Source organism: Rhinolophus ferrumequinum, chromosome 21, assembly GCF_004115265.2.
Source record: "Rhinolophus ferrumequinum isolate MPI-CBG mRhiFer1 chromosome 21, mRhiFer1_v1.p, whole genome shotgun sequence".
In the NCBI taxonomy this organism is placed as follows: Eukaryota; Metazoa; Chordata; class Mammalia; order Chiroptera; family Rhinolophidae; genus Rhinolophus; species Rhinolophus ferrumequinum.
Window position 1 is genome coordinate 14,750,055 of NC_046304.1, and position 27,650 is coordinate 14,777,704.

Sequence of the window (27,650 nt, forward strand, 5' to 3'; positions counted from 1 at the left end):
TTCCTGCCCCCTCAACCCACCTCAGCCACAGGATGACCTTTCGAAAGCACGGACCAATCACGTGCTTCCCCTTTATAAACTCCTCTGTGGCTTCCTACTGCCCTCAGGGTAAAGTTCTTGGGCTTGGTTCACTGTTACCAGGCCCAGCCTCAGGACCCTTTCCCTGGCACGCCCTGTTCACAACCCTAGGATGGGGTGTTCACACCCCATCTCAGCCAGCCCAGTCCTCCCTGGGCAGGATGGGTAGTGAGAAGGTTCAGGTTGACACTACCTCCCTGGGCTTGGGGTGGGGGATACAATTTGCCGTTGGGCATCCCATCCGAGGCTGCCTTAATCAGGCGGAGGCGCCCACCCCCCTCACCTCCAGTTCTCACTGACTCATAGAGTAGGGACCCTAGCACGCTCTTCTCAGGCAATACTGTCACCGAGGCCACCTGGGGCAGCTATCCCCACACTCCGGCAGCCATTAGGAAGCCAGCACTGCCCCCAACATAACCAACTGTGCTGCGTGGAGCTCCGTGGTGCTCCTCACTGCCACCAAACAGCAGTCTTTATTACAACCCATATCACCTCATCTCTGTCAGGGTGGGCCTGCAGGCGGGAGGGGGTGCATTTAACCATTTCCTGCCGGGAGCTGTGCAAAGGTAGATAGAGGTTGTGCACATGCCTTCTGTGCAATGCAGAGTTTGCCATCCTGGGCTGGGAGTCTGCCTGCCTTCCCCACATCTAAACCTTCTCCATAGTTTTCCAGACAGGGAGCCTGTCAGCCTGTGGGCCTGGAATGGGAAGACAGTACCTGGGCAGGCAGGGAGGAACAGGAAATCATCAACTCGCTCAACTTTGCTGTCTGCCCTCCACCCAGGATCCTGGTCACCAGCCCGAGAACCAGCAGGGCAGCACGGCCCCTGCGTCAGTGTGACCTCATCCAGGACGCGATCCGTTGCCAACCAGTGGGTAAGTCAGGCCCAGCTCCCAGGAATGCTTCCAGGTCCTCCTTTCTAGGTGTCCCACTCATCCAGCCCAAACCATTCCAAGCCCAGCCCTGCCTAATCCAGTCTCTCCCCCCTAGATCCACCACCGGCCACAGCTCACCTACCCCGAGGCCCAGTCCCATCCCAACCCAACCCTAATCCCCAGCCCACCTTTCCTAACCCAATCCTAACAACGAAAACGATACCTACAATGTATTGAGTGCTCATGCTAAGTGCTCCTTCATTCATTTTTAATCCTCAAAACCACACACTTTTACAGAAGGCCCGTGCTTGTGCTTGAAACTCCCCACTCCACCCCACGCCCTCCCAACCCAGTTTCTAGAGGCTGCTCTGAGTGGCCAGCAGTTTCTCAGGAGGTCCTGACCAACGTGGCCCTGTGCCCTCTGACCTTGGCGCCAGGGTTGCCTTCCTGCAGCCCTCCCTCCTTACCTGGGCTTAACTGTTTCAGAGCATGTCCCCATCCCAAAGGGGAGGCACCGGGGAGTGACAGTTGTCAGGAGCCACCATGGTGTCTTGGTGAGTATGCACAGGGCAGGAGACAGGAGGGTCTTGGGGAGGCTTGAGCTGCCGTGTGGCGAACCAGCATTCATACCAACACTGAGGGCAGGTTAATTCTCAGGGCTCAGCCCAGCTGTCCCTGGTGCCAACTCCAGGGCTGACCGTGGCTCTGACCCAGGTCCTCCATGTGACTCAGCACACTGGGTCAGGTGCTCTGACCCTGGCATTGACTCCTACCCCCGGTGAGGCATGAGCAAGCTGTTCCTGCATCCGCAGCCTAATTGAGGCACTTGGTTCTGGGTAGCTGAGACTAGGGGGCCTGGGCTGGGGGTGGCTCAGATTTCTCCCCTCCGTTTCTCCTCTTTCCCCCAGATCTGCATTCAAGTGGTGACCCGGCAGCCAAATAGCCTCAGCTCAGAACTCACGGGCACTTGCAGCCTGCTGGCCCCCGACCTCCAGCCCCGGGCCCAGGTCTCCTTCTTCAACGTTGGTAAGGATTGGATACTCACTGGCCTTGGACAGCTCTAAAGACGTCTCCAAGAAGAGACCCCAGCTCACTGCGGGTGCAAAGGGACCTGGAGGCCCAGAGAGGGCAAGGCAGACCTACGTCCCCTGTGAAGGGAATAAAGGCAGAGCTAAGTGTGGGCTTGCCTGGAGGTGAGCAAGGAGGCTGTCTGACTGAGCTCTTCCATGTGTTTTTTTTAAAGAAAATCTCCTGGATCCTGAGGCACACGTGGAAGCTGGAGAATGCTACAGGAACAAAAAAGGCAGCACAGAGAATACCGCGAGGCGACGCCGGGCTCTCAATGTGGAGGAGGAAGCAGAGGAAGAGGAGGAAGCTGGTGAGAAGAGGCAGATCTGCATTGCTCTCAGACACTGTCAGAGCTGATACCTAGGCTTGCAACCTCCAGGTGTGAGATGTGCCTCGATCTGGCAGATGGGGAGCAGTGTCTGGATTCTACTAGCCAGTCCCAGCTCTGCCCCCTTCCATCTTACAGATGGGGAAACTGAGGTCCAGAGAGCAGGAGTGATGGGAGTGACTCCCAGAGAGTCAGAGCCTGAGCAGGTTCTGGCTCTCTGCCTCTGAGACAAAGGCTTCACTCTTGAGAGCTTCCCTGACTTCCTCCCTGAACTGAGCCCTCTGGGCTTGAATGGGGTGGGTGCCCTACAGGGCAAGATGTGCTGCCCTCACTCCTGCCCCAAATTCCATGCCCACTCCCGACCTGCTCCCTGTCTTGGCCCAGGCACTGAGATCGCCTTCATCCTGGATGGCTCAGGAAGCATTGACGCCCCAGACTTCCAGAGAGCCAAAGACTTCATCTATAACATGACAAACAACATCTATAAGAAGTGCTTCGAGGTGGGCTTCCCTGGGAGCTGGACTCACACAGTCTATTGCTATCTATTGCTGTGCACAAACCACCTCAATCCAACCACGACTGGTCTGCTCACAGTACTGTGGGTCAGCGATTTGGGCTGGGCTCAGCTGGGCAGTTCTTCTGCTAGTCTTGCCTGAAGTTTTTTCCTGCAGCTGCAGGTATCTTGTGTGATTGGGACTGGATGGCCTAAGATGACCTCACTTGTCTGGCCATGTGTCTCTACCATGTCAGCTCAACGTTTTCATGGCTGCAACATTCCAAGCGGGCAAGACCCAATACATACCAGCACTTTTCATGTCTCTGATTGTATCCCATTTGCTTATACCCCATTGGCCAAAGTAAGTCACGTGGTCAATATGAAGCAGAGCAGGACTACACAAAGACATACATGCAGGGAGAAGTCTGAGATTCACGGGGAGCCATTGCTGTCACACCTTCCTCCATAGAGTTTTTTTCTCTGCTTTAGCATCTCCTGCTGCCCAAGACGGGGAGGAATGAGTGAATTCTCCCCCTGCTTCTAGGGGGAGCCGTTCAAGGGCCTTGGGCATGGTGATTCTGCTAACCTCCTTCTCCCTGGGCCCCACCCTTCTAGTGTAGCTTTGCCCTGGTGCAGTATGGAGATGTGATCCAGACTGAGTTTGACCTTCGGTACAGCCAGGATACGACAGCTACCCTCACCAGAATCCAGAACATCACTCAAGTGAAGGGTGTCACCAAGACGGCCTCTGCCATGCAGCACGTCCTGTGAGTGTGAGGGCAGCAGGAATTACCTGAGCACCTACTGGGTGCTGGCTGGCAGCCCTGCCCAGAGGCGCTGCAGTGTCAAGCCTGGGGAGGTGGCTGGACAGAACTACCAGGAGGGGAGGATCAGGGTTCTGGCTCTTCCTTGGCAAAGAGGAGAATGTGAGGTCTTTCAATCCAGCCTTGGTTGATAGATGACACCCCAGGGTAGTCCTCCAAAAATTCTTCCGAAGACTCCTCTTATGAGTGGTGGTAGAGCGTAGTGCTGACAGGACTGGGCTCAGCGGCCAGGCTGCCTGGTTCCACAGCCCAGTTCCACGTAAGACCTTGGGCAAGCTGCCTAACCTCTGTGTGCTTGGTTCCTCACTTTTAAAACTAGAAGAATAAAAGCACTTGCCTTATAGGATTTTGTGAGCATTGAATGGGTTAAAGTATGTACTGTGCTGACAACAGGGCCCAGGATATAAATGCTTTGTAAATATTAACCACTGTTATTAATGTCATTCTTATTCCCACACGTATGCACAAGGAATAGGGACTCTTGCCATCCAGAGCAAGGGTGGGGTAAGAACACCTATGCCGCAGCCTCACCTCCACCCAGCCCTACTGTGTGCTACAGGGAGCATCCCACCCCTCGCTGGGTGCTTGCTCTCCTGGGAGGACTCCTCAACCCTTTCCAGTTCTAAAACAGGTCCGTGAATAAAATCTCCCCAAGCTCAGCCATCCCTCTGGCAAAGTTCTTCTCTTCCTTTACTCTCCCCTACTTAGAGACAACATCTTTACGCCAAGCCACGGCTCCAGTAAAAAGGCATCCAAGATCATGGTGGTGCTCACCGACGGGGATATATTCCAAGACCCCCTCAACCTCCCAACTGTCATCGACTCTCCAAAGATGCAAGGTGTTGAGCGCTTTGCCATTGGGGTAAGAGCCAGGAGCAGGGGGACACCTCCTGACCCGGTAAAGCTTGGGGTGGGGAAGTGACAGGATTCTTGGTAGGGGCTTCTGTTCTGTTCACAAGCACTCGCCAACTTCTTTTCTCCCAGTCCCCATGTCCCATGGCGCCACTCTTACCCCCAACTGGGTCTTCCCTGGGAAGCCTCAATTCCCAGTGTGGGCACAGCTCACGTGCTGAGCAGTGATGGGGAGAAGTGGACACTCAGGGAGCCCACGGGAAGGATATCGGGTGGGGGGCGGTTCCTGGAGGAGATGGTGCTGAACTGAGTCTCGGAGGACAAAGAGCAGTGGCTGGCCTAGGGCACAGGGAGGCAGGAAGTGCTCTGCGGGCAGCGGAAACAGCATGTGCAGAGGTGAGAAGGGGCCTGGTGTGTGCAGGAAGACACATGCAGATTGATTAAACAGGAGCCCAGAGTGTGTATGGGGAGAACAGGGAGCAGGGAAAGAAGGAGGCAGGTGATGGAGGGCCCTGAAGGCCAGGTGGCAGGCCTCAGTCCTCTCCCTGGGCCTGGAGTGCCCTCGGGGCTTGGGGGCCAGCCAGCCCTCATGGTGCTGACCCACCGACTTGGGGCCTCTGTGCAGGTGGGAAAGGCATTTAACAACACCAATACTGAGAAGGAACTGAAGCTGATCGCCTCAGACCCCGATGAGACCCATGCCTTCAAGGTGACCAACTACGCAGCACTGGATGGACTGCTGAGCCACCTGCAGCAAAGCATTGTTCGCATAGAAGGTGAGGGCTCCAGGGGCCCTGGGCTCCCTGTGGCTGCCCTCTGGGCGTTCAGCAGGAGGCCCGAGCCCTGCACTCCAGCCCCATCCCTGTCCTACCTCTCTGTGGCATTCTGGGCAACTCCAGCCGCCTCTCGGAGCCTCAGCTGTTCCACCTCTAAAAAGGCAACAGCGTCCCCAGCCCTCCTCACTTCCCCAGTTTTCATGAAGCTCTGATGAACTGACCTGGTGCTGGATAAACAAGGAGCTCCCAGATGAGGAAACCGAGGCCCTGAAAGAGGGAGGAAGCTGCCCAAGCCCTCTGCTAGTAGCTGTTAAAACAGGACCCAGGTCTCTACTCTCAGCCTACTGCTCATTCCATCACACCAAACCTGGCTCCCTCTGGGACGGAGGCCAGGCTGGACCCTTCCCTGGCTTGGTTTCTCCCTTCACCTCGCCCACGGCAGTCTCACTGGGCTTCTTGGCTTCCAGGCACAGTGGGAGAGGCCCTCCACTACCAGCTGGCACAGATTGGGTTCAGTGCCCAGATCCTGGATGAGGTACGTGGCTGACTAGCTGTAGAGGATGGGCCCCCGGCGCCACCCAGAGGCTCAGGGACCCCTGGCCCACAGTGCAGGGCTCTACCCTCTTGTGGTGATGCTTCTGTAGGAACAAATTTAGGATAAAGGAAAACACTTCTGCTTGGTCACCCTAATCTGGACCTCTGAGGTAAACAAAAGAAAGGCCATATTTATTACGGGAGGTCGTCTTACTCTGTATGCTCAAGGTTAAGGAGTTCTCCTTAATGCAGATGAGTAACACAGGCTTGGCCCGGCTCAGCTTGCCGACCAAGCTGCATACTTCTTCCCACTGGAGGCACTGTTCCCACAGATGGGCTGAGATGCAGACACTCGGCCCTTGTGTGTGGTGGAAGCAGGCTTACACCTGCTCGACCCAGGTGGGCCTTGTGTGCCAGGCCCAGGCTGGGCAACCTGCAGAGAAGGGGATGAGTGCTATCTTCTCAACTATACTTCGTTTCATCTGGGCCCCAGGTCGGCTTTCTGCACTGGGGGTTGTTGGTACTGGAGGGACAGCTCCCCTGACAGAGTCATGGGTACAAGGCAGGAACCCAGTGTTTGCCATCTCACCTTCCTCCTGCATCACTGGGAGGTGGGAACGGGGCCATTGGACGTCCCCCTCCCCCCAGCAAGGTTCACTGTGCTGGCCAGTAGACCTGAGGCCTCTGTGGTTGGCCCCAGGTCCCTCCTGCTCAGCTGGCCTCCGACCCTTGTTCCCTGCAGGGGCAGGTGCTGCTCGGTGCCGTCGGGGCCTTTGATTGGTCAGGGGGCGCGTTGCTCTACGACATGCACAGCCACCGGGGCCACTTCCTGAACCAGACGGTGGTGGACGCCAAAGCTGAAAAGTACAGCTACCTGGGTGAGGGCTGAGTCTGGACAGGGACACTGAGGCTGCACTAGGCTTCCTAGTCGGGAACGGCCCTGATTGGTCACATGGACTGAGGGATGGGCCCTGGTTAGGGACACTGATGCTGAAAATTAGGGTCTCCTGGGAGGGGACAGGGCCTGCTCAGTACCTGATTCTTGGTGTGGGCATGGATGGCTGCCTAGAAAAACAGGGCCTCACCATTGTTAATCATGTGGTGGGGGACCCTTCACCCCGCCCTTGGTCCTCATATTCTGGGTGTGTGACGGGGTATATTTTGAGTGAAGCTCTATATATGATGAGAGAAGCTCTGTGTGGTGGGGCACAAGTGTGTGACCAGCGACAGTGGGTAAGGGGGAGTGCTTCCTGATGCCAATTTTTAAAAAGATGAGAAAGACAGTTTCCTATGTTGTCCTCCTGCCCAGGCTACTTCAAACACCTGGCGGGGAAGATGGGGGGCTAAAGGAGTGGCCCAGTGGGAGCGCCCCCTCGTGACCACACCGTTCCTGCCCCAGGTTACTCGGTGGCCGTGCTGCATAAGGCCTGTGGCCTCTCCTACGTGGCGGGGGCTCCACGGCACAAGCAGCGTGGGGCCGTGTTTGAGCTCCAGAAGGAGGGCAGAGAGACCCGCTTCATGCCTGTGCTGGAGGGAGAGCAGGTACCTGCTGGAGAAGGACCCTGGGACCCCCCCCCATTATTACAGCTGGGCGTCTGGAGGCCCCAGAGGGAAAGGGATGGGCTCTAGGGCACATAGTAGGTTGGGGACTCAGCCTGGGCAGAACTCGGGCACAACGCAGACCTCTGCCCTGGTTCTCCACGTCTGATTGCCAGCGGTTTCCCCCGTGTGGCGTATCAGGCTGCTCAGCAGGCTCCTGTGTTTCCCTGGAATCTGATGGTCTAGGAGAAGCAGAAGCAGGGGTTAGCCTTGCTGAGGGGTGCAGGAGGGGGCCTCCCAGCATTCCCTGTGAACTGAGTTCTTCCTGGGCTGCAGTTGGGGTCCTATTTTGGCTCTGAGCTGTGCCCTGTGGACATCGACATGGATGGAACCACAGACTTCTTGCTCGTGGCTGCTCCGTTTTACCACGTTCACGGACAGGAAGGCAGAGTCTACATGTACCGTCTGAATGAGCAGGTGGGAGAGTCTCCATCTTTGCAAGCTTGCTGGGGCTGTGGCTACACAGCCTGGTGCAGAGGTGACGGAGGCTGGAAGTACCCTGGCCCCAGCAGTGATGGGTTGGTGCTCGGGTGGGTGGCGGCCAGATGGAGGCAGCTGCTCCATCCCCCCCACACCCTACTTTCTCCCTTTCCTCACCCTATCATCTTATATCGATGGTGCAAACATCCCAAATAGCGGCCAGGTGACAAAGCACATTTTGCCTATGATCTCGCTTGATTCTCCAGTAACTGTGGGAAGTAGCCGTCACTCCCACTTTACAGGTGACGAAGCTGAGGCCCAGTGATAATGAAACTTGCTCAGGTTGGCATAGCAAGTGTGGGGTCGAGCCCAGACTAGAACCCAGGCCTCCCAATTGCCAGTCCAGTGCCTCTAACTGCGGGAGCAGATGGGGCAGGCTCTGGTCCTGAGCTGCAAGGCAGGAGGACCCCAGCTTTACCACTTGCTCCCTGTGTAACTTTGGGAAGGTCCCTTGCCTTTTCTGAGCCTCAGACTCCCTGCCAGAGAATCCAAATCCACAAGTCCAGTGAGCACGCCTCCTGGGGTAGCAATGGGGTGGGCACCCTGCATCGCTGTCCTGGGCTAAGCTCCCTGTTTGCTTTACAGGATGGCTCCTTCTCCTTGGCACACATGCTGAGTGGGCACCCTGGGTTCACTGATGCCCGATTTGGTTTTGCTATGGCAACAGTGGGGGATATCAGTCAGGATAAGCTCACAGATGTGGTCATCGGGGCCCCCCTGGAGGGCTCGGAGGCAGACGATGGCTCCAGCTTCGGCAGTGTGTACATTTACAACGGACGCTGGGATGGCCTCTCTACCAGCCCCTCACAGGTGACCCGCAGGGCTCTCTCCTGCCTCTACTCTGGGGCTCTGACCTTGCCAGATACGATGGGCTGAGCCCCAAGTCAGCACCAGTCCTAAGGGCCAGACAGCCTCAGGGGGTTGGAAATGCCCAATGAAGGACAGAAGTCACTCAGGCTGGTGGGAGTTTCCAGGCCAGGGCCTCACCCAGACCCTTCAGGTGGGGAGAGAGGTTGTGGCAACATCTGTCTACTTCTCTAACTTGTGTCTCTCTCCTTCTTTGGCATTCCCAGCCTGCCTCAGATCCTGCTTCCGCTTTTTCTGTCCCTTCTCTGGCTCCTGTCCACCCAACCCCTCCGTGCCTTAACTCTCATCCCCCAGGGTCCACTGCCAATCTCTCAAGGTATATCTCTTATGGGCACTTTCCCTGCCCCCTAAGCTTCATTCCCGTGTGTCCAGCTGCCTTCTGAGCACCTCACCTGGACGGTCCGGAGGCATCTCATTCTGATGCTGCCCAACCCAAAGCATCCTCTTACCCCCACACCTGCTGATCTTCGGGCCCCCTTCCCCCTTCCACAAATTTGGGATAATCCCGGACACCTGACACCTGGCACAGCCAGTCAGCCCCTTTTTCTGTCCTAAGGGTTATAGCTCTCCCAGCCCCCGCCCTCCTTCTCCCCCACTGCCCCTACCCCTTCTGCTTCCTTCCGGTGTCTGATTAGACACGCCCACTCCACGCCCCAGCCCCACCTCAAGCCTCCTTGCCCCCCCCCCTCCAGTTCCCTCCGAACTGGCCCCTGGCTGTTTTCTCAGACCACCCTTCTCTGCCCACCCCCTGCTTTCCTCATCTCCCCTGTTAAGGCCCCACCTGCCCTTCAAGGCTTCATTCAAATACCGCTTCCCCTGGGAAACCTTGCCCTGCTCTTTCCAGTTTCTAAATTGAGGGCTCCCTGGGGTGGGGGCCTAAGCGGACGTGTTGATTTGAATCAAACCCAAAGGACTCCCCTTTCCCTCCCCCACGCCTGTGTTTCTCCCTCCTCAGCGGATCAGTGCCTCAGCGGTGGCCTCAGGACTCCACTACTTCGGCACGTCCGTGCATGGTGGCTTCGATTTCAGTGGTGACGGCCTTGCTGACATCACCGTGGCCACCCTGGGCCAGGCGGCTGTGCTCTGGTAGGGGTCTGCCCTGCCTTCTGGGCCCCAGGCCCCAGCCTCACCTACTTGCCCTGCCTAAAATGACCCCTTGAAGACACTAGGCACTGATGGGAGGTGGTTAGGGCCACCAGCTCTGGAGTCTGCTCCTCTGGGTTTGAACCTCAGCTCTCCCTTAGCAGTGTGAGTTGGGCAGGTTATTGACTTCTATGTCCCAGTGTTTTCTCCTATTAATGGGAATAATAATAGTGCCTAGCTCAGAGTTATGATGATTCATTGAGAGTCTCTATGCAAAGTATTTAGCATAGTGCCCTGTGGTGGCTGCCATTATTGTCTTGAATTTCAGAGCTTCTGTGCTCTTCCCTCAGTGAATGACCAAGTTCCATGGCTATAAATGAGGGGAAGGAGCACCCGTCTGCCCTGTGCTCCCCACGAAGCCCCAGACTTGGCTGTCAAGTCTGTACCCCTCTTGGCTTGTTGCTGCCAGGCGCCTCCAAAGTCAACATGTCTAAAAGTGAACCTCTTATTCTCGCCTACCCTTCATTGTCCCCCAGCCGGCACCTCCTAGCTTCCCACCTCAGCACATTACACCATTTGTTCAGGACAAAAACACAGGAATTATCTTTAATACCTCCTGTCCTCTCCCGGCCTCCACCCCTCAACACATTTATGTTGGCTCTGCCTCTTCAGTGGCTCCCACTTAGGATAAAATCCAAATTGCTTACCATGGCCTATAAAGCTCTCCATGGCCTGGCCCTGCCTCCCCATCTCCCGTTACTACGACCCTCTGTCTCCCTAACTGTGCTCTAGTCATGCTGACCTTTGTGTTTCTCAAACACACAAACCTTATTCCTACCACAGGCCCTTTGCACTAGCTGTGCCTTCTGCCTGGACCGCAGTTCCTCTATTTCTTCACATAGCTGGCTCTTGTTAACAGCTCTCAACTCAAATTGTCTCCTCATTAGTGAGGCCATCCCTGCCACCCAACCTAAGTAGCCCCCAGCCTCTATGACCTCATCCTATGTCGTTTTTAATCATAGCGTTACCTGTTCATAGTAGTTATCGGTTTCTTCTTGTTTATTTGCTTATTGTCTGTTGTCCCACTAGCGCAGGGACTTGTCGCCCTACTGTCTTCTACAGACTCAGAATAGCAGTTGGCACAGTAGAGATGGTCAGTAAATCCTCACTGAATGAACGGATGAGCCAAGCATGGATCTGGAAGTCCCCCAGTCACTTCTCATGGTCCTCTTTGCTGTCTTGTTTAGCTCACGGCCTGTGCTTCGCCCGAAGGTGTCCATGACCTTCACGCCCAAGGCGTTACCCATTGGCTTCAACGGCAGTGTGACTGTGCATCTGTGTTTTGAAATCAGCGCTGCGACCACAGCTGCCGAGTCAGGTAACAGGCAGCCCAGCGTTGGGGTCATTCCTCGTTGGCTTCAGTAGAGGGCAGGGAAAGAGGACGGGGTAGGGGTGAGCGTATGTGTGTTACAAGGCCCTGTGGTTTGAAATCCAGCACTCTGCAAGGGTTTACGTGACCCTGTTGGGAAGAGGGGCATTGGACCCTCTGAAGGGCTGAAGGGTTGAGTTTCTGAACGAAGATTCAGAAAAAGGCAGCCATTTCTCCATCTCCTGTGCCTGTGCATGTGCGTGTGTAGGGGCTTTTTCTCTCTCTGATTTGCGTCTTCTCCCCTTGCCTCCTCACTGTGTCTCCCTGGCCCGGGTGGGGTTGGGATTGGATAACCTACCAGAGGCCTGGTCTCTCTTCCCATCCCCTTACCTGGCACTGATTGGGAGACTCTGTTTCCAGAAGGCAGAGGGTGGACCTGGCTTTCACAGCCCGGGTACTTACTGCCAACACAAGAGCTCCCCTCCAGAATAATCCATCAGGAAGAGTCCCCACGGTTTAATCTCTCAGTAACAATCCCCCAAATGTTTCTCTGATTCCCGCAGCTCAGAAAGCACTCTCCTAGGTGGGGTGGCTTTACTGCAGAGGGAGGCCATTATCAAATGTGAGGGTAGAAAATGATAGGCCTATCAGTCCCAACGGTATAGGCTGAAAGATTCAGGCCGTAGAGCCTGAAAGGCTGCTGCTGAGTGGCTGTGTGACACTGGGCAGGTGGCTTTCACTCTCTGGTCCCTGGTTTCTGTTCTGTACAGTAGGGAGTTGGCCCAGGTAATCTATAAGGCGCTTCTGGCTCTGTTGTCTTTGGTTTTACTCTATAGATTCTCTCTCCATTTCCTGTATTATTCCCCTCCTCCTTTTCTCCCTCAATCCTAGCCTCCTCCCTGAGCCCTCCTTCCCTAGGGAAGACCGACTCAGCCCTGGGAATGTGCTGCTCTAGGTTTGGGAGTGGGGCACTGAGGGTCCCTAGCCAGGTGCCAGAAGACCATGAGAAAAGTACCTTCAAAGTGAAGAAACTCAGAAGTCCAGCCCCAGGAAAGTGCCTTTGTGACACCACCCAAGAGGGGCTCATAAGGAATCTCAGGCAAGGTGGGGGCTCTGTCTGGGACTTGCCCACCCAGCCTCATCAGGAAGGTCTGGTCTTCACTCCCAGGCCTGAGAGAGATTTCTCTGAACTCCACGTTGGATGTGGACGTGGTGAAGCAGAGGAAAAGACTGCAGTGTTGGAACAAGAGAACTTGTCAGAGCATCCTTTGGAAGTGGAGCCGTGGGTTCCATCTCTGTGAGTCCTTCCTGCTCATTCCCACAGAGGGAGAGGTAAGTGAAGAGTTTAGAAGCATCCAGAGGGGTCTGTGTTGTTGAGAAAATAATTGAGGTGCGTGCAATGAAGACACGTATCCATTTATACAAACTAGGAAATTAAAATAGTCATAATAGATCAAGAACCACAGAAGGGTATGAGAGATACAGTTAACTATTCCAGAAATCCAAATTAAAGAAACCTGCTGAAATTAACACTAACTCTATCTGTGAGCTTCCTAGCAGCTGAACAAAAAGGGAAATGCTCTAATTGCTGACATGTTTCTTGGTAACAAATCGGGTGTAACAAACAGGGTCCCTTCCTTGTCCCATGTCATCTAACCTCACCTGATAGCAACAGTGGGGCTGAGGGCCTTTCCACAAATCACCAGAAAACCTGAATGACAGAAAGTAGAAATAGAAAGATAAAAGTAATCATTTGCAAAGGTTTACTCCTGACACAGGGTGCCTGGAAACATGAAAAAAAAAACCACGTATTTGTCAGGATGTAGAGCCTGAGACGATCCAGAACTTTGGCTCTATAAGGGTCATTTATTCCGATAACCTTATAAATTATGCCTCTGACTACACATGTTCTCCCACATCTGTGCAGATTGTTGATTGGATTAAGAAAGTTTCTAGCGAGTCTGTGGCTTCCTTAAGTGAAAGCCTAACTAGCTTCTCCACCGGGAATCACGCTCACCTACGCTTGTGTGTTCAGAGCTCCTCCCATGGCAGAAAGGCTCACACAGAGAGAAGGGCAAATCGCCTTATCTTTGGTTTTTACCTCTCTAATATGTCCCCCATGCTGCTTTGAGAAAGATCTTTGTCATGACTGTTCCCTTCCGTGGCTCCCGTTTGCCCTCTGAATAAAGTCAGGTCGATTTTTAACTCCTGATGGCCAGAATCTCTTTGGGATTGGGGCAGGAACTATAAGGAGTTATAAGATCTGAGGCCAGAGAGGACCAAGGGAGATGCTTTTGCCGACGCTCTTGGCAGCTAGGTTGAGTAGAAGCTTCCCTTCAGCCTGGTGTGTTTGGAAGAGGCTTAGGACTTCTGGCTCACCACTTTCATTGTTTATTTCATATTACAACTATATCAAAGTTAAAAGTATTCTCTTTGTCGTTTTCTGTCCCACATCCAACTCCAACTCTGCATTCCTTGGTGACTCTGCAGCTCTGTAAGGAGGACTGCTTCTCCAACATCAGTGTCAAGGTGAGCTACCACCTCCAGACCCCCAGCGGCCAGAGGAACCATCGCCACCCTGTCCTGGACCTCTACCATGAGCCCTCTGCCATCTTCCAGGTGACTCTACTCCCAGCTAGGACCAGACCCTCCTGGGAGGCGGCCCTCCAAAAGCATCTGCTCCCCTAACTTCAAAGAATTTTAGAGTTGGGAGGGTCTTCAGACAGCATTTGGGCCCCTTACAGCACAAATGGGGGAAAGTGAGTTCCTGAGATGGTGTTTATGTGCCCAGGGCCGCACTGGTAGCTAACCAGGTCTCCCAACCAGCCCTCAAGGCTAGTTCCTTTATGTTCACAGAAAGTGCTTGCTATATATTTAATGAAGCATTGTGAATGCATTGCCCAATTTGGCAAGGGTCTCTGACGAGTGTGGTGGGGGTCCCACGTGGGGACTGGGCTGGGGCCCACCTGCCCTGCACGGCAGACAGGATGCTCTTTGCACACCTGTCTACCCAGGTCCTGCCCAGGACCTTCAGGCTGAATGTCTGGCCCCCAAACTTGCACCCTCCCAGGCGAGAAGGGTCACAAGAAACTTTTTCACAACTAAGAGAAAACAGTCAAATTTCCTGATTCCATGATCGCTAAGGTGCTTGATTATGTTCCCACCCGAGCCCGAGCCCCTGGGATATTCTGTTAGTCTTCATGTAGAATCTTAGGGGGTACAGAAAAATCAGCAGGATCAAAGAAGTGACAACATGAGCATTAAAGAGGAATCATTACAACCAGCTGGAATGAATTCAGTCTCCAAAAAGAAAACTAAAAGCCAAAAGTAGTTCATGCTGGCACAGAAAAGCTTCAGATAACCTAAGTATATCTCCAGGTAATCATTGGATACTCCCAACTGTCCAATATTTTTACCAAAATACTCTACATGGATCAAGTTACATAAGCCTCTAGCTCCAGTTTTGGTCAATGCCCAATGTATCAGTCACAAATAGTGAATAGAAATAAGAGAGCGACATAATCAGGGTGATGGTTTTCACTGCTCACCTACCTGCTCAGGAAGAAAGAGAATCAGGTTCCTTATGAACAAAGATTGGCATTTTAATTTTTTAGACAAGAGACCTTATTTTAAATTTATAATAATATATTTAGAATTTTTTCAAATTTGGTAGTGACAGCAAGTTAGATGATTCAGAAAAGATTGGGAGAACTAATGTAATAAAATTTTGTCAACAAACAGATTATCACTATATCTATTCTGTTTTTAAAAAACTTTATTTTGAAATATTTTGCTTACTAAAAAGTTATTAGTCCAAAGAATTCCCATACATTTTTTATCTATATTCCCCAAATATTACCATTTTCACATTTTATCACCTGCTTTATCATTCACATTTCTTTATCCTTCTCTCATAATGTAGACAGTACATATACATATATACATATATATTACACACATACACACACACACGTATATTTCTGAACCATTTGAGAGTAAGTTGTAGATATGATGCGTCTTTACCCCCCATAACGTCAGCATATGTTTCAAGAAAAACAAGGACATTCTCTTACAGAATCAGAATACAATGATCAAAATCAGGAAATGAACAATGATAAAATACTATTATCTAACCTGCAAACTTTATTTAAATTTTATCAGTTATTCTATTAATGTCCTTTATAGGAAAAGAGAAAAAATTTTACGGTCTAGGATCATTTAGTGCATTTCGTCGTCATTTATCTTTCGTCTCCTTTAATCTGGACAGTTTCTCAGTTTGTTTAATCACCTTAATTTTCAAAAGGTACAGGGCAGTTATTCTGCAGAATGTTCCTATCCTTGAATGTGTCTGACGTTTCCTCATGATTAGATTCAGGTTATGCATAGTTTTGGCAGGAATATCATAGAAGTGTCCTAAATGCATCCTATTAGGAAGCATGTCATGTTGCATTATCCCATTACTGGTGCTATTTCCCTTTGTAATTAGTAAGTATCTTTTATGGGGAGATGCCTTAAGATTATGTATCTTTTTAAACATCCATTCATGACTCTTACCTTAATCAATTATTACTTTGATGGTTTAATGAAGATTTTTTTGTTGCACAGATAAAGTGGGTGAGAAGTGATTTGGTGTTAATTTAAGCACATAGATGTTTCCAGAGAATGAGTTCTAGCTGGGAGCTTACAGCTAGTTTAACCCTGCTCTCTCACTGGGAGTGAGTGAAAAAGAACAGTTTACTTGGCTACATTGAAAACAAAACGGAAAAAAAACCTGCCCCAAAATGTTGACCCACTCAGAGCTCCAAGCTCTGGCTTCTGAGAACTGCGTCTCCCTTCCCCAGGAAGTCTTCCTTTCGAGCTCTGGGTTCCCCCATTCCAGCTCCGGGCCATGGCTAACAGTCAGTGCATACAGCTGCTGAGGTGGTCACTGGCTGCTGGGGAGACAAATGCAGAGATTTCCCGGTTAAGGCTGTGCTTTCCTTTATCATAAAAAAATAAACCCAGGTTCTTTAAATATTTTGATTTTTCAACCTGAACTAAGGTTTTTCAACCTTGACTGGGCCTTTGGACCCAATGCGACTTTCTGAATTTGTTTTAGTGTAGGCAAGATGGCAAGGGGAATATTTAACCTACGGAAGACTAGCCATGGGGATAGAGGACCTTGCAGGACTGGATCTGGACAATAGTTAGGCATCCCCCACTGGTGTCCCTACCGTTCCTGCCTCTACTCGAAAGGACTAAGGAAGCTTTTCTTCACATAAGTTTTTCTCCCCAAAAAGTTCAAAGTCGTGCGTTGGGAGTATTGCTGCTTAATTTGCATGATCTGCTAGTGACAGGCACTTCCACAATTCCACAAAGGTCACCCCATTTTTGCCGTTGGCCAGAGGCCAGACTTAACGGTATCCCTGTGTTGTAGGACCAAGCACACCCCTACCTGACAGACTGTCCCCTGTCCTGTCGCCCCTTAGCCCTGACAGAGCAGGAAATGTCGCAGTCACAGCTCCCTTGGCCACGGGGACACAACCCCAGCCTGTCAGCCTTCACCCCCCTGTAACTGCACTTCTCAGAGTCAGCAGGAGCGAGAGGCGTGTCCTAAGGAGAAGACCATGAGGCCAGGCTGCTGGGATGCTGGGGGTCCCTGGGCTGAGCCTCTCCTCTCTGTCTGGTTACAGCTACCCTACGAGAAGGACTGCAAGAATAAGCTGTTTTGTGTTGCGGAGTTACAGATGGCCACCACCATCTCTCAGTAAGTTGGTCCAGTCGTCGGTTTCTGCAACTAACTTCCCCCTGAAGGCTTACCTGGGCAAACCCCGCCTCACCTCGGGGTGGATCGCTCACTTCCTACCCCCTCCCATCACGGCCGCAAAGGGCTTCTGCATTTATTATCCCATTGCTTCCTCAGCACCCCATACTATAAGGGAGGCGAGACGGATCTGTTTTCCCATTTTATGGATTAGGGAACAGACTCAGCATTTGAGAGCCCGTGTGGGTTCATTGGGGGGACTTGAACCCAGGTCTCCTGATGTCCGAGGCAATGCTATTCTCCTAACCCAGTGTCTCTCGCTTCTATGACCACATCAGCCAGAGGTGACCTCTTCCCTGCTTCACCTCTGAACCAAGTCCCTTCATTCATTAACTATTTATGGAGCATCTGCTCTGTGCCAAGCACTCGAGGTGCTGGAGATGCATCAGTGAGCAACACGGACAAAAAGCCCTGCCTAATAAATAAGTCGATTTCATGTTGATGAGATGTACTACAAAGGAAGATAAGGCAGGGACAGTGGGAGTGAGTGCTGGGTGGAGGTGGGGTTGCCGTTTTAAACAGAGTGGCCAGGAAAGGGCTCCCTGAGAAAGGGACAGCTTGGTACACGCGGGAGGAGGTCAGGGGATGAACCGTGTGGGTGTCTGCAGGAGGAGCGCGCCTGCAAATGCCCTGAGATGGGAGCGTGCCTGGATGGCAGGACACCATGTAGCTGCAGTAGAATGAGGGAGGGAGAGGTGGTGTGGGGGTGGGGGGGGTTATAATGGGCTGCCCGGGCCCTCCCTAGGCTCTTTGACTGTGAGCCGGGCAGCCAGGGGGATGACATGATCTTGCCTTTTCACAGGGTCATTCTTGCTTAGACTGTGGGAGCAGAGGGGAGAGCAAGGAGATAGTAGAGTGGTTATAATAATGCAGGTGACAAGTGATGGCGACTTGGGCCAGAGTGGGAGCAGTGAAGGTGTTTGGTTATATTTTGAAGTTAGAGCCCATCGGATTTGATGACAGGCTAGATGTGGGGAGTGAGAGAAGGAGGGGTCAAAGAAGTCTTTCAGGGTTTCAGCCTGAGCATCTAGAACTGGGCTGTCCGATACAGCAGCCGCTCGTTCATTTGGCTATTTCCATTTTAGTTAATTAAAAGGAAAGAAAATTAAAATTTTAGTTCTTTAGTTGTACTGTGGACGTTTCAAGTGCTCAGTACACACATACGGCTAATGATATTGAACAGCACAGACATAGACCATTTCCATTCCTGCACAAGTTCTATTGGACAATACCGAACTCCAGAACGATGGTGATGCCGAGAACTGAATTGAGGAAGCCTTTGGAAGAATGGTTTTGGAAGGCAGGGTAGGGAGGAAGAGAGCATGAGTTTGGTCTGGGATGTATGGTGGTCTAGAAATGCTCTCCCGGGCTGCGAGTGCCCTGTGTGGCAGGGCTGCCGGCCAGTCGGCTGGCGTTGGTGTGGGAAGAACGCCGCTCCCAGAGTCCCGGTAAGCTCCTTCATAGACATTTGCAGGACGTGTGAAGATGTCGGTGGCTTAGCACTGCCCATCTCGAGCACTAAGGTCCAATTCAAGACTTTTAGTGCTTTGGAAGCCAGCCTAACAAGCAGGCACAGCTGTTTCCCACAGGGAATTACAGAAAGCCACGAACCACCCTCTCAGCCAACTCCTTGAGAACTGGCTGAACGCGGACCGCACACGCGGCTGGCCCTACATCGCCCCCTCGTGTCCACAGCAAGCAGTCGCTTCTGTTTTCAAAAGGATTGAGCCTAATCCTTAGCATCCAAATGTCTCAGTGCTTTCTGACCTTTTCGTGGACACAGATCTCAAGAATCGAAGGAAAACTACAGACCCTTCTCCCTAGAAGGTCCCATGTGCATACATCAGTGTTTGCATTCGGGGCCCTGAAACCGAGCCTGGCCCTCGGGTTAAGAACTCCTGTGAAATACTGGGACGACTCGCACATCTCTCTCCTGGGCTCTAGGACAGTACGGCCAACTGCCATTTCAACATCTCTGCCTGCTTATCCTACAGGCACCTCTCATCACGTCCCAGACTGAAGTCTTTTGGCCAACTTCCACCTTCTGGTCTCCCTCCTGACTAGCACCCCTCTGTCATCCAGGCTGTAAGCTTGGGGCGCATCTTGGAATCCTCTCTCCTTTTGGCTCTGCTTGCAAGCATGGCCGTCCCATTTCTGGTTTCTAGCCCTTCTCTCCATCCCCACCACTGCTGTCTTATTTCAGACATGTGTCATCTTTCAGATGGATCTCCACAGCAGGCTTTGTCTCTGTCCCCTCTCTCCCTCCAATCACTCTATGCTCTTCTCAGCTGTGATGAAAACAAAAACAACACAACAACAAAACACGTGTCACCTCACTTCCCAGAGCTACACATGCCACCTTTAAATATTTCAGATGGTTAGAAAGTTCTCTTTGTACTGTTAACGTTTTCCTGTAGATCTCAATTACTGGTAGTGGTCCTGAGCTCTGGGGCCCCACAGCACCTCAGTGGACTGAAGGAAGCCCTCACAAATCCCCAGTCTCTGTTCTCTAGGCTGAACAGACCCATGTTTTAAACCACAGCCCTTAACTTGGAAGGGCCTGAATGATTTCGTGGGTGGAAAAGGTGAGGCCAAGAAAAGGGCCGGGGTAATGTCTGTCTCATGCACTGCTGTTTCCCGTGTTGAGCAGGGTATCTGGAGCAGAGAAGGGACTCCATAAATACATGTGGCACGGATGGATTTGTGTAATGAGGTGCCTTGCCTAGGGTCACAGGGAATGGGTGGTAGAAAGAGGATTTAGGTCCAATTTCTCCCAAGTACTTTTTGAGGATGTTAGACCTCAGGCAAATGAGTTAGCCTCTCTTGGCTTGTTTCCTTCTCTATTAAATGGAGAATATAACTGTCCTATTTCATAGGGTTATTATGAGGATAAATTGAGCATGTGAAAATTTAGCGCTGTCCCTGGTACAGGGTAAGCACTAAATAAATGGTAGCCGTTATTAGGGTCTCACACAGCAACTGCTGGGAGGGTATCGCACTCCAGGTAGGTGGTTACTTATGTTGAAGGGAAGAAAATCTAGGCTAATGTGTCCTTTAGGCATTTTATCAAGAAGTTAGTTAAGAATGTGCTATTGGCATTGCACCCAGGTTGTTACAGAATTAATAAACTGGTGACACTTATCTGTTTGCTTACCCTGTGCAGGAAGGAATTGGTGGTGGGTGTTACAAAGGAGCTGACCATGAACATTAGGCTAAGTAACTCTGGGGAAGATTCCTACATGACAAGCATGATTTTGAATTACCCCAGAAACCTGCACTTTAAGAGGATACAAAAGGTAATTATGACAGCAGTTTTGGAAACATGCCACTCATGGCTTTTCATCCCTGCACACCTTCCCCTTTTTTTTCCTTCCCCTTTTTTATGGCAACCTCCTAACTCTGCCTCCAGCCTCTTCCTAGTCCATCTAATAAATGATGATTAACTAGATGAATTCTCTCCAATCCAACTATATGCTATAGATCCAGCCATACCATTCTCTGCCTCATAAACCCTCGGCGGTCCCGTTTTGCTGCACAATCACTCCTCCCTGCCTGCAGCCTTTCTTAACCCAGGTTCCAAGAGAGAAATAATCTCTAATAAATTAGCTTGGACTAGGAAAGTAAAAGGCAGCCCTGCCATTCATCAGCCTGGGATCACAGATACAAAGCCAGCTGCAAGATACGAGGAGACAGTATTTTCCCCAAGGACACCCTGCAGCTGTAAAGTATCGTTAACACCGAAAAATTGTGTTCTCTAAAATCATAGGCAATCACACTTTGCTCTTTGAAGTTATAAGCTGTAATTCTGAAGCCATCTGACTCTTGCCTGGAGAATCTAAGTCACTCTGACAAAGGGAAGCAGTCTATTTTCACCTGAGGCACAAAGCTTCACATAAATCATTCCCAGATAAAACTTATCACATCTTAAGTTGCCAAGGAAATGGGTCCCTGGGCCCACTTTGGAGTTTGACTGGATGCTGAGTGACCCTTCTACACACAGCCCTGCTTTGTTTTGAGCCTATGAAAACACTGCTTCATTTACATTTCCCCAGAATCCTTTCATAACCGTCTTTTCCTTTGTTTGGTAAGACACACCACAATGCAGTTTTCCTCAATGTAATGAGTGAATAAACCTCGCTTTGTCAAACTACTGGTTTGTCCCTGGTCATCTTACACTAGGTCTTTGGGCTAAGACAGCACCCATTAGATGAAAAGAATAAAATGATCCCCTAGCATTTAGAATGGAACTAGTGATGCACCCTCCTTAGGGGAATTAAGAAAGCAGTAATCGCTCAAATCATTTTCTGTATTCAGTGGTCCACATGTGGAGCCACGACTGAATAAGGCTGCATGGTGGTGCTGGAGACTCAGGCTGGCCTTCTGGCCCGTCTCCGTATGTTAAATGTGCATTGGTCCGAGGCCCAGTTCAAATGTCTCCTTCCCCATGAAGACTTTCTGGTTCCTCCAAGTTGGAATTCATCTTTCTGTACTGCTTTTCTGTGTGCCTCTCTCATGGAACCTCTCCTTAGGCTTTGTACTTGAATTCCTCAACCCTCTACTACTGAGCCCTCCAGGTAGGCGGTGAGGAAGACAGGGAGCAAGGCTGATGTATGTGTGATGCCAGGTCCTGGCAGGGTGTATGGCATGTGGAAAAATCGGCAAAGGTTGCTGAACTGGTAACTACTCCTTTTTTTGCCTTTTAAGAACAGTCTTCTTCTGTGTTCACAGCCTCCTTCTCCAAACATTCAGTGTGATGACCCTAAGCCAGCTGCTTCTGTCCTGGTCATGAGCTGCAAGATTGGTCACCCCATACTCAAGAGGTCATCCGTGAGTCTGTTTTGATTGGCTGACTCTCCTCACGACGCTCAGTTGGTGTCTTCTCCTTCCCGGTCTCCCTGGAATCTCTCAGTTGCGGTCTCCACGCTTCCCTTTATTGTACAGTCAGTCGATCCACAGCAGTGCTTAGAATTGCCAAGTTTGCTCTGAAAGCAGGGAGTGGGGGAGACAGCCACAGACAGACTGTTGGCTCACGACAGTACAGCAGAGAAATTGGGGGCAGTATTAGGAGCGTCAGACCTAGTTACTAGTCCTGAGGTGCGTCCCCGCCGAGCCACTGGTGGGGAGCTCTGCTGTGGGAAATCTCTGAAATGGTGTCCTCCGTTGTAAAAGGGGAATAAGAGGCTTACATGGAATAACAGGATGTGGAACCATGCTAGGATACAAAAATGTGAGGAATATGAATTATGTTTCCCAGGTCTGTTTAGTTAGTAGGAAGCAGTATGAATTGCGAGTGGTGTAGAAAAGAATCAGTGACCTATTTTTCCCCCCTTGTTTTTCAAATAGGCAAACTTTTCAATAGTTTGGCAGCTAGAGGAGAGTGCCTTTCCAAACAGGACAGGCGACATGACTGTGATGCTCATAAAGTAAGTAGTGCCTGTGTCACAGGAGGCCCGGGCTATGGCCCTGGAAGGAATCTCCCTCCTACGTGCATGCATCAGAACTGTGTCCAGGAAGAGAATCTCATTGAGCACAGAGAAGGCACCTGTCCCTACAGCAACTTGGCTTTCCCTTCTTGTTATCAAAGATACTTAAATCTATTGATACACAACGCAAAATTATGGCATATAGCCTGGTAAAATGAGCCTGGAGTTCTAATTAGACTGGGGTTCTGATTCTGGTTCATTTAACTTTGGAGAAACTTCCATCTGCAAAACCCCTATGTTTGGGGGTAGGGTGGAGTATGGTGGGGGGAAAGGTTTCTCAAACGGGGTAATTCTGTCCCCTAGCGACAATGCCTGAAGACATTTTTGATTGCTATGACTTGGGGGGTGCTCCTGGCATCTAGTAGGTAGAGGCCAGGGATGCTGCTAAATCTCCTACAACATACAGGGCAGCCTCTCACAAAGAATTATCTGGCCCAATCTGTCAATACTGTTCAGGTTGAGAAACCCTTTTTAAATCAATGTTTCTCCAAGTATGGTCTTCTAGCACGTCTTCTGCACTCTGCTTATCTCCAGGAGTCTTTTCTTATCTAGCCACTGATGACCCTGGGGTGCCAAGCTATAGAAGCAGCCATATGTGCAAAGCAGGTGTTCTGTGAACTGACACTCTTTATTTCCTAGTTCCAACGAAAGAAGGTCTTTGGTCAGAGAGACCCACAGCCTTCAATTCAGACATGCCTTCATTGCAGTTCTTCCCAAGTAAGTACTTCCAAGGGGCCAATGCCTGCGGGACAGCTTCCGGCATTTTCTCTCGTGCATGGAACTGGCGGTCAGACAAGATGTGAGCAGTGCCTTCCTTTGAGAGGAGGCTGCTTTGAACCCAGGCTCCCATTGATCTCTAGGGCACTACCAGTTGGATCCTAGAAACCCCATGGAGTAATCAAAGGAGGAGCAGTGCCAACTGGTCTTGCTACAAAAGGGTACCGTCATGATGCTGAGGAGGGAAGAAGAGAGGGGCTATGGGATTGGGAAGTAAGGAAGGAGAAAAGGAAGGCCACTCTGAAGATGATAATTAGACACAGAACCAGCCCAAATATACAGAATTCAAATATTCTACCTGATCCCAACTGCCATTCCATTACTTCACACTTTGATATTTATCTTTGATTCCCCTTAAGGATCTGCCCTCTGTCCTAGTGTATCCACCTGGCAGCTTTCAGGTTCATTTAAAACAAGAAGGGGCCTTGACGCCTAACACATGCCCTTTCAATTGCAGACCATCAGTGATGTACATGAACACAAGCCAGGGGCTTTCTGACCACAGAGAATTCCTCTTCAATGTAAGTGCTTAGTACTCATCACTGCAAAGCTGCCGGTGGCAAAGCAACACCACCTTTGACTTTCCACTCTGATTTTATTTTGCAGATACATGGGGAAAATCTCTTTGGAGCCGAATTCCAGCTGCAAATCTGTGTTCCAATCAAATTACAAGGTTTCCAGCTTATAAGAGTGAAGAACCTGACAAAGACTCAGGTACTTAGAGGCGGTCCTTTACTCTATCACAATGATCTCTTTTCCAGAGTGACTATGGATTCTCAAAGGTATCAAAACTAGAGTTCTAGAAAAGGAGTAAAAACAAGGTTAGTTACCCTGGGAACACATTAGAAGTAAATTACCAAAGTCACGTACAGAAGGAATATCAACCACCCAGCTCTTAAAGCAACATTTCAGGTTTCCTCCCCTTGATAAAAAAATAAGCAAAAATTCAAACCTTTCCAGTAGCCATGGAGACATTTATTTGCCGGTTGAAAATTGATAAATTCTGCTTCGTTGTGATTGGAAACGAGCTAGATATATACGTGGTATTTCTTGCATGTCTCCCTATAATTGTCTACCCTCTTCCTTTCCTCTCACGCCAGTCTGTCTGTCTGTCTGTCTCGGTCTCTGCTTTGCTATAGCCTCTCTGTCCCATTAACTCCTCATCTGTAGGATGGCTCCCAAGCCAGCCTATGACACCTGCAGCAACAGGCTCTGATCAGGATGACAGCTGAGGCCTTGGGCGTTCCTGAATTTTTCTTTTCTTTTTTTTTGCTCGGGTTACATAAAGTGTCAAGGCTCAAAAATGAAAACATAGAAACTTACAGAATGGACACTGCTGACAGAAAGAGGGCTTATACGTTGTAAACACTTGTTCTCAGGTGTGTATTTTTAAAGAACATTTGTTATTTAAACATTTCCACAAACATTTTGGTTTCCACTTGGAAACAAAAGGCTTGTTTGAAAGCAAATTGGAAACAGGGAAGAATGGACATTCCACCCTGCTCTGGGGTTAGAGGTTGAAAACAGCCTGGGGGGGTGAGGGGGGCACCTTTGACTTACTTAAATAGACTGTGTTGGCAGAGCAGGTCAGTGGCAGAGCTGAAGTTCAGCATTGTCCTGTGGAAATTCAGGATGTTTCTCTTCACTTGCTTCATGGCACGGGTGTTACATTTAGTCTTGAAAGTCATCTCGTTCAGAATCTTATCTGTGAGGTAATGGAGCCAGAGCACATTAGTATAAGGGTGATAGTCACCCCAGGAGTTGTTGTTCTTCTTCCTCATTAGCCTGTAGATCTCAAACTGGTAGTCCCCTCCACCTGTAAATAGGTCCTCATCCATGGAAAGGTCACAGAAAACCACGATGCCATCCCGCTCCACACGTGACAGGGTGTAGTCAATAATGCTGACTTGCAGCCCATGGGTGGCGATCGTGCCTGTCTGCCCGTCGAGAGTGTAGTGGAGTTCCTTGAGGCGGGTTTTCTTTAAAAGCACGTTCCCCCAGTGTAAGTCTCGGTGCTCAAAGTGCAGTGATGCCTCTGCCACGGCCAGGGATGCGGTGATCTGGTGTAAAATGCTCTTTGCAGTAGCTAGGGAGGACAACTCCTTTCTCATTCGCTCCAAGTCAATCCCTCCAAACTCAAATTCCATCACAATGAAGAGCTGGTCTTCCTCAAAAAAGTCAGGCCGGTCGTTGGCACACCCTTTGGTTGAGTGATAGTGGTCCCAGGCTCGGAGGAGCAAGGAAGGGTAAGGTCCTTGAACACAGTGCACTGAGTTCAGCCCAATGAAGCCTTCCGTGCGGTTGCATACCTCGTCAGACAAGAGGCTCAGCTCTTTGGAGATGATGATTTCTGGCAGGATTTCCTCAAAAGTCTTCTGATGGGCTCCATTGACTAAATCAGGTCCCTCAATAGCAATGATTTTTAGGGCTACAGGTGTATGATTAGCAACTGTTTGAAACACTTCGCCAAACACCCCTTCCCCAATCTTCTCACAGCATTCCAGCTTTTCTGCGGAAAGGCAATAGCTAAAAGGGATCGGACCCTCCTGGTTACATTCCCTATAAACCTTTTCAGCATCAGATGCCTTCTTGTCTATGGCATGTGTTGTCTTTAAGGGGGTTAGCAAATGCATGGAAGAGGAGTGCCGAGGGAACAAAGCACTGTTTGTTCTGTTCAGGACAGAAGAGTTTGAATAGTCTGATAAGAGGGACCCAGAGAGAGAACCGGTAGTGGCGTAGCTGCTGCACACTTCTGACACAGTAGTCACGACCTTCTTCTTGTGGAAACCGAAGGAAGCCTTGCCTTTGGTCCAAGAGCAGTCATTCCGCACACGAGTCAGGTCCTGGGTGAGGAATGAATCTTGTTCCATCCTTTGGCCCTTTTTAAACTGGTGGCAACGCACGAGGGAGGTTTCTGCTGCCTCCTGATGTTTCCTTTTCTTGCTTGACCCAGTTCTCTCAGGCCTGTAGATTTCCCCAGGTACAATACAGCTCTTGCAACCATCGGCCCCCTCATATTCTGTCTGGACAGCCCCTTGAGCCCCAATCGTTTGACAAGAGTCCTGGTCTGGGGGCCTTTTCTTACGGCTGCTTGATAAACCTGGCCCCTCCAGCCTCTTCCCCACCAATTCTCTTTCGCAGCAGGACTCCCTCGTATTCTTCCCATCTACCCCAAACTCAGAATCCTCAGAGTTTCCCGAGCCCATAAGGCTAAAGAGAGCTGACCTGCGGCGGGCACGGGTTCGGTGAGCCAATCTGGTGATCCTGCCTCCTCCGGTTGCTGTCTCCTGGGAGCAGGAGTGAGGTGCTTGGTCCAGAGAGGCTGCCGGGAGGTGGGAGTCGCAGGGAACTTCAGAGGCTGCACTCCGAGAGGCGGAGAGGTCGATACAGATGACACCGTCTCTCAGCTCTGGGGACCCAGAGCCGGGGCTGGAAGAGGCCGGAGAGCTGAACAGGGAGGCACTGGTGCCCAGCTCGCCACTGTCCCCGCGCTGGTTGCACTCAGTGAGGTCCGGGTTGCTGCTGGGGAAGGGCGGTGGCAGGAGTGAGCTGCGGGGCGTGCTGCACTTCTGCGGGGGCCGAGCTCGTAGCCTCAGGCGTCTTGGGGTCACGATCGGACTCGGCTGGGCCTTGGAGATTTGACCGCCACGGCGCCTCCGCCGTTGAACCACCGGGCTGCTGGAGAAATCAGGGTCGTCAGAATCGTCCGAAGCGACAGACTGCGAGGGGTCGTCACTGCTGGCGTTGCTGCTGCTGCTGCTGAAGAAACGCTTCGGATTTTGCGGCGGGAACCACTGCGCGGCTGCCCGGACCGGCGCCCGCCGCGGCCCCCAGCCGCGGGCAGCCCCATAAGTTCTTAAGAGCCGATTCCTGAGTCGCGGGGGTGAAGCCGCCATGTCCGTCACCCGCCAAACATTCAAATGCAAACACCGCGAGACTTCCTCGAGACGTGTCCGCGTCCGCGTCCGCGTCCGCCCGCTGGTCTTTCTGCCGGGTCCTAGAGCCCGGCCCTACGCATGCGCACCCTGACGGGTCTCGCGGGAGCTGGGAGCGCGATTTCCTAGGGAAAGTCTGGTTTTTTTCAGTGCGTCCCGGAAATGGGTCTCGTTTCAGGCTTACACCGTGTGTGTCCAGAGTCGGGAGCGCGCTTGTGGGAGCGAACCCGATCAGGTGAGCGCGCCGCCCGGAGAGGCGGAGGGAGGGAGGCAGGAGGGCCTGAAGCAGGGGACGTAAGAGGACCGGATAACTCTTCTGAGGTTTTCCCGAAAGCACGGGCACGGCTGCCCCAAGGCCCCCCTTAGCCTCTTTCCTGGGTCCTGTTTGCCAAGGTTGCGGCTTTGCTAAAGCCAAGGTGAGC

At 51.3% G+C, this 27,650-nt stretch overlaps 2 protein-coding genes across 5 annotated transcripts in view; one reads left to right on the forward strand and one right to left on the reverse strand.

The window, feature by feature from the left end:
- ITGAE (integrin subunit alpha E) overlaps window positions 1-27,650 on the forward strand; it is a 54,066-nt gene that overhangs the window by 19,475 nt on the left and 6,941 nt on the right. For all 3 annotated transcript variants that reach the window (XR_004421251.1, XM_033089537.1, XM_033089536.1), the window contains exons 3-27: window positions 863-954; window positions 1,441-1,508; window positions 1,863-1,980; window positions 2,198-2,332; window positions 2,735-2,850; window positions 3,462-3,613; window positions 4,379-4,532; window positions 5,148-5,298; window positions 5,766-5,833; window positions 6,575-6,710; window positions 7,232-7,374; window positions 7,708-7,848; window positions 8,497-8,721; window positions 9,734-9,864; window positions 11,109-11,239; window positions 12,399-12,562; window positions 13,721-13,849; window positions 16,903-16,976; window positions 20,197-20,329; window positions 21,762-21,860; window positions 22,377-22,456; window positions 23,156-23,233; window positions 23,751-23,814; window positions 23,900-24,007; window positions 27,407-27,463. Coding sequence is in view for 2 of the 3 variants with exons in the window: in XM_033089537.1 (XP_032945428.1) it covers window positions 863-954; window positions 1,441-1,508; window positions 1,863-1,980; window positions 2,198-2,332; window positions 2,735-2,850; window positions 3,462-3,613; window positions 4,379-4,532; window positions 5,148-5,298; window positions 5,766-5,833; window positions 6,575-6,710; window positions 7,232-7,374; window positions 7,708-7,848; window positions 8,497-8,721; window positions 9,734-9,864; window positions 11,109-11,239; window positions 12,399-12,562; window positions 13,721-13,849; window positions 16,903-16,976; window positions 20,197-20,329; window positions 21,762-21,860; window positions 22,377-22,456; window positions 23,156-23,233; window positions 23,751-23,814; window positions 23,900-24,007; window positions 27,407-27,463 (2,947 nt within the window). In the remaining variant the exon portion in view is untranslated. The remainder of the gene's footprint in view (window positions 1-862; window positions 955-1,440; window positions 1,509-1,862; window positions 1,981-2,197; window positions 2,333-2,734; window positions 2,851-3,461; window positions 3,614-4,378; window positions 4,533-5,147; window positions 5,299-5,765; window positions 5,834-6,574; window positions 6,711-7,231; window positions 7,375-7,707; window positions 7,849-8,496; window positions 8,722-9,733; window positions 9,865-11,108; window positions 11,240-12,398; window positions 12,563-13,720; window positions 13,850-16,902; window positions 16,977-20,196; window positions 20,330-21,761; window positions 21,861-22,376; window positions 22,457-23,155; window positions 23,234-23,750; window positions 23,815-23,899; window positions 24,008-27,406; window positions 27,464-27,650) is intronic.
- HASPIN (histone H3 associated protein kinase) lies at window positions 15,060-27,458 on the reverse strand. 2 transcript variants are annotated; one of them, XM_033089539.1, is made up of 2 exons: window positions 24,854-27,458; window positions 15,060-16,161 (listed from the first exon to the last, which is right to left on the reverse strand). In XM_033089539.1, exons 1-2 carry the CDS (start codon window positions 27,187-27,189, stop codon window positions 16,155-16,157), a joined length of 2,343 nt encoding a protein of 780 aa, XP_032945430.1. In that variant the 5' UTR covers window positions 27,190-27,458; the 3' UTR covers window positions 15,060-16,154. The 2 variants fall into 2 exon arrangements, with proteins under 2 accessions (XP_032945430.1, XP_032945429.1); XM_033089538.1 differs by having other exon boundaries at window positions 15,060-16,164.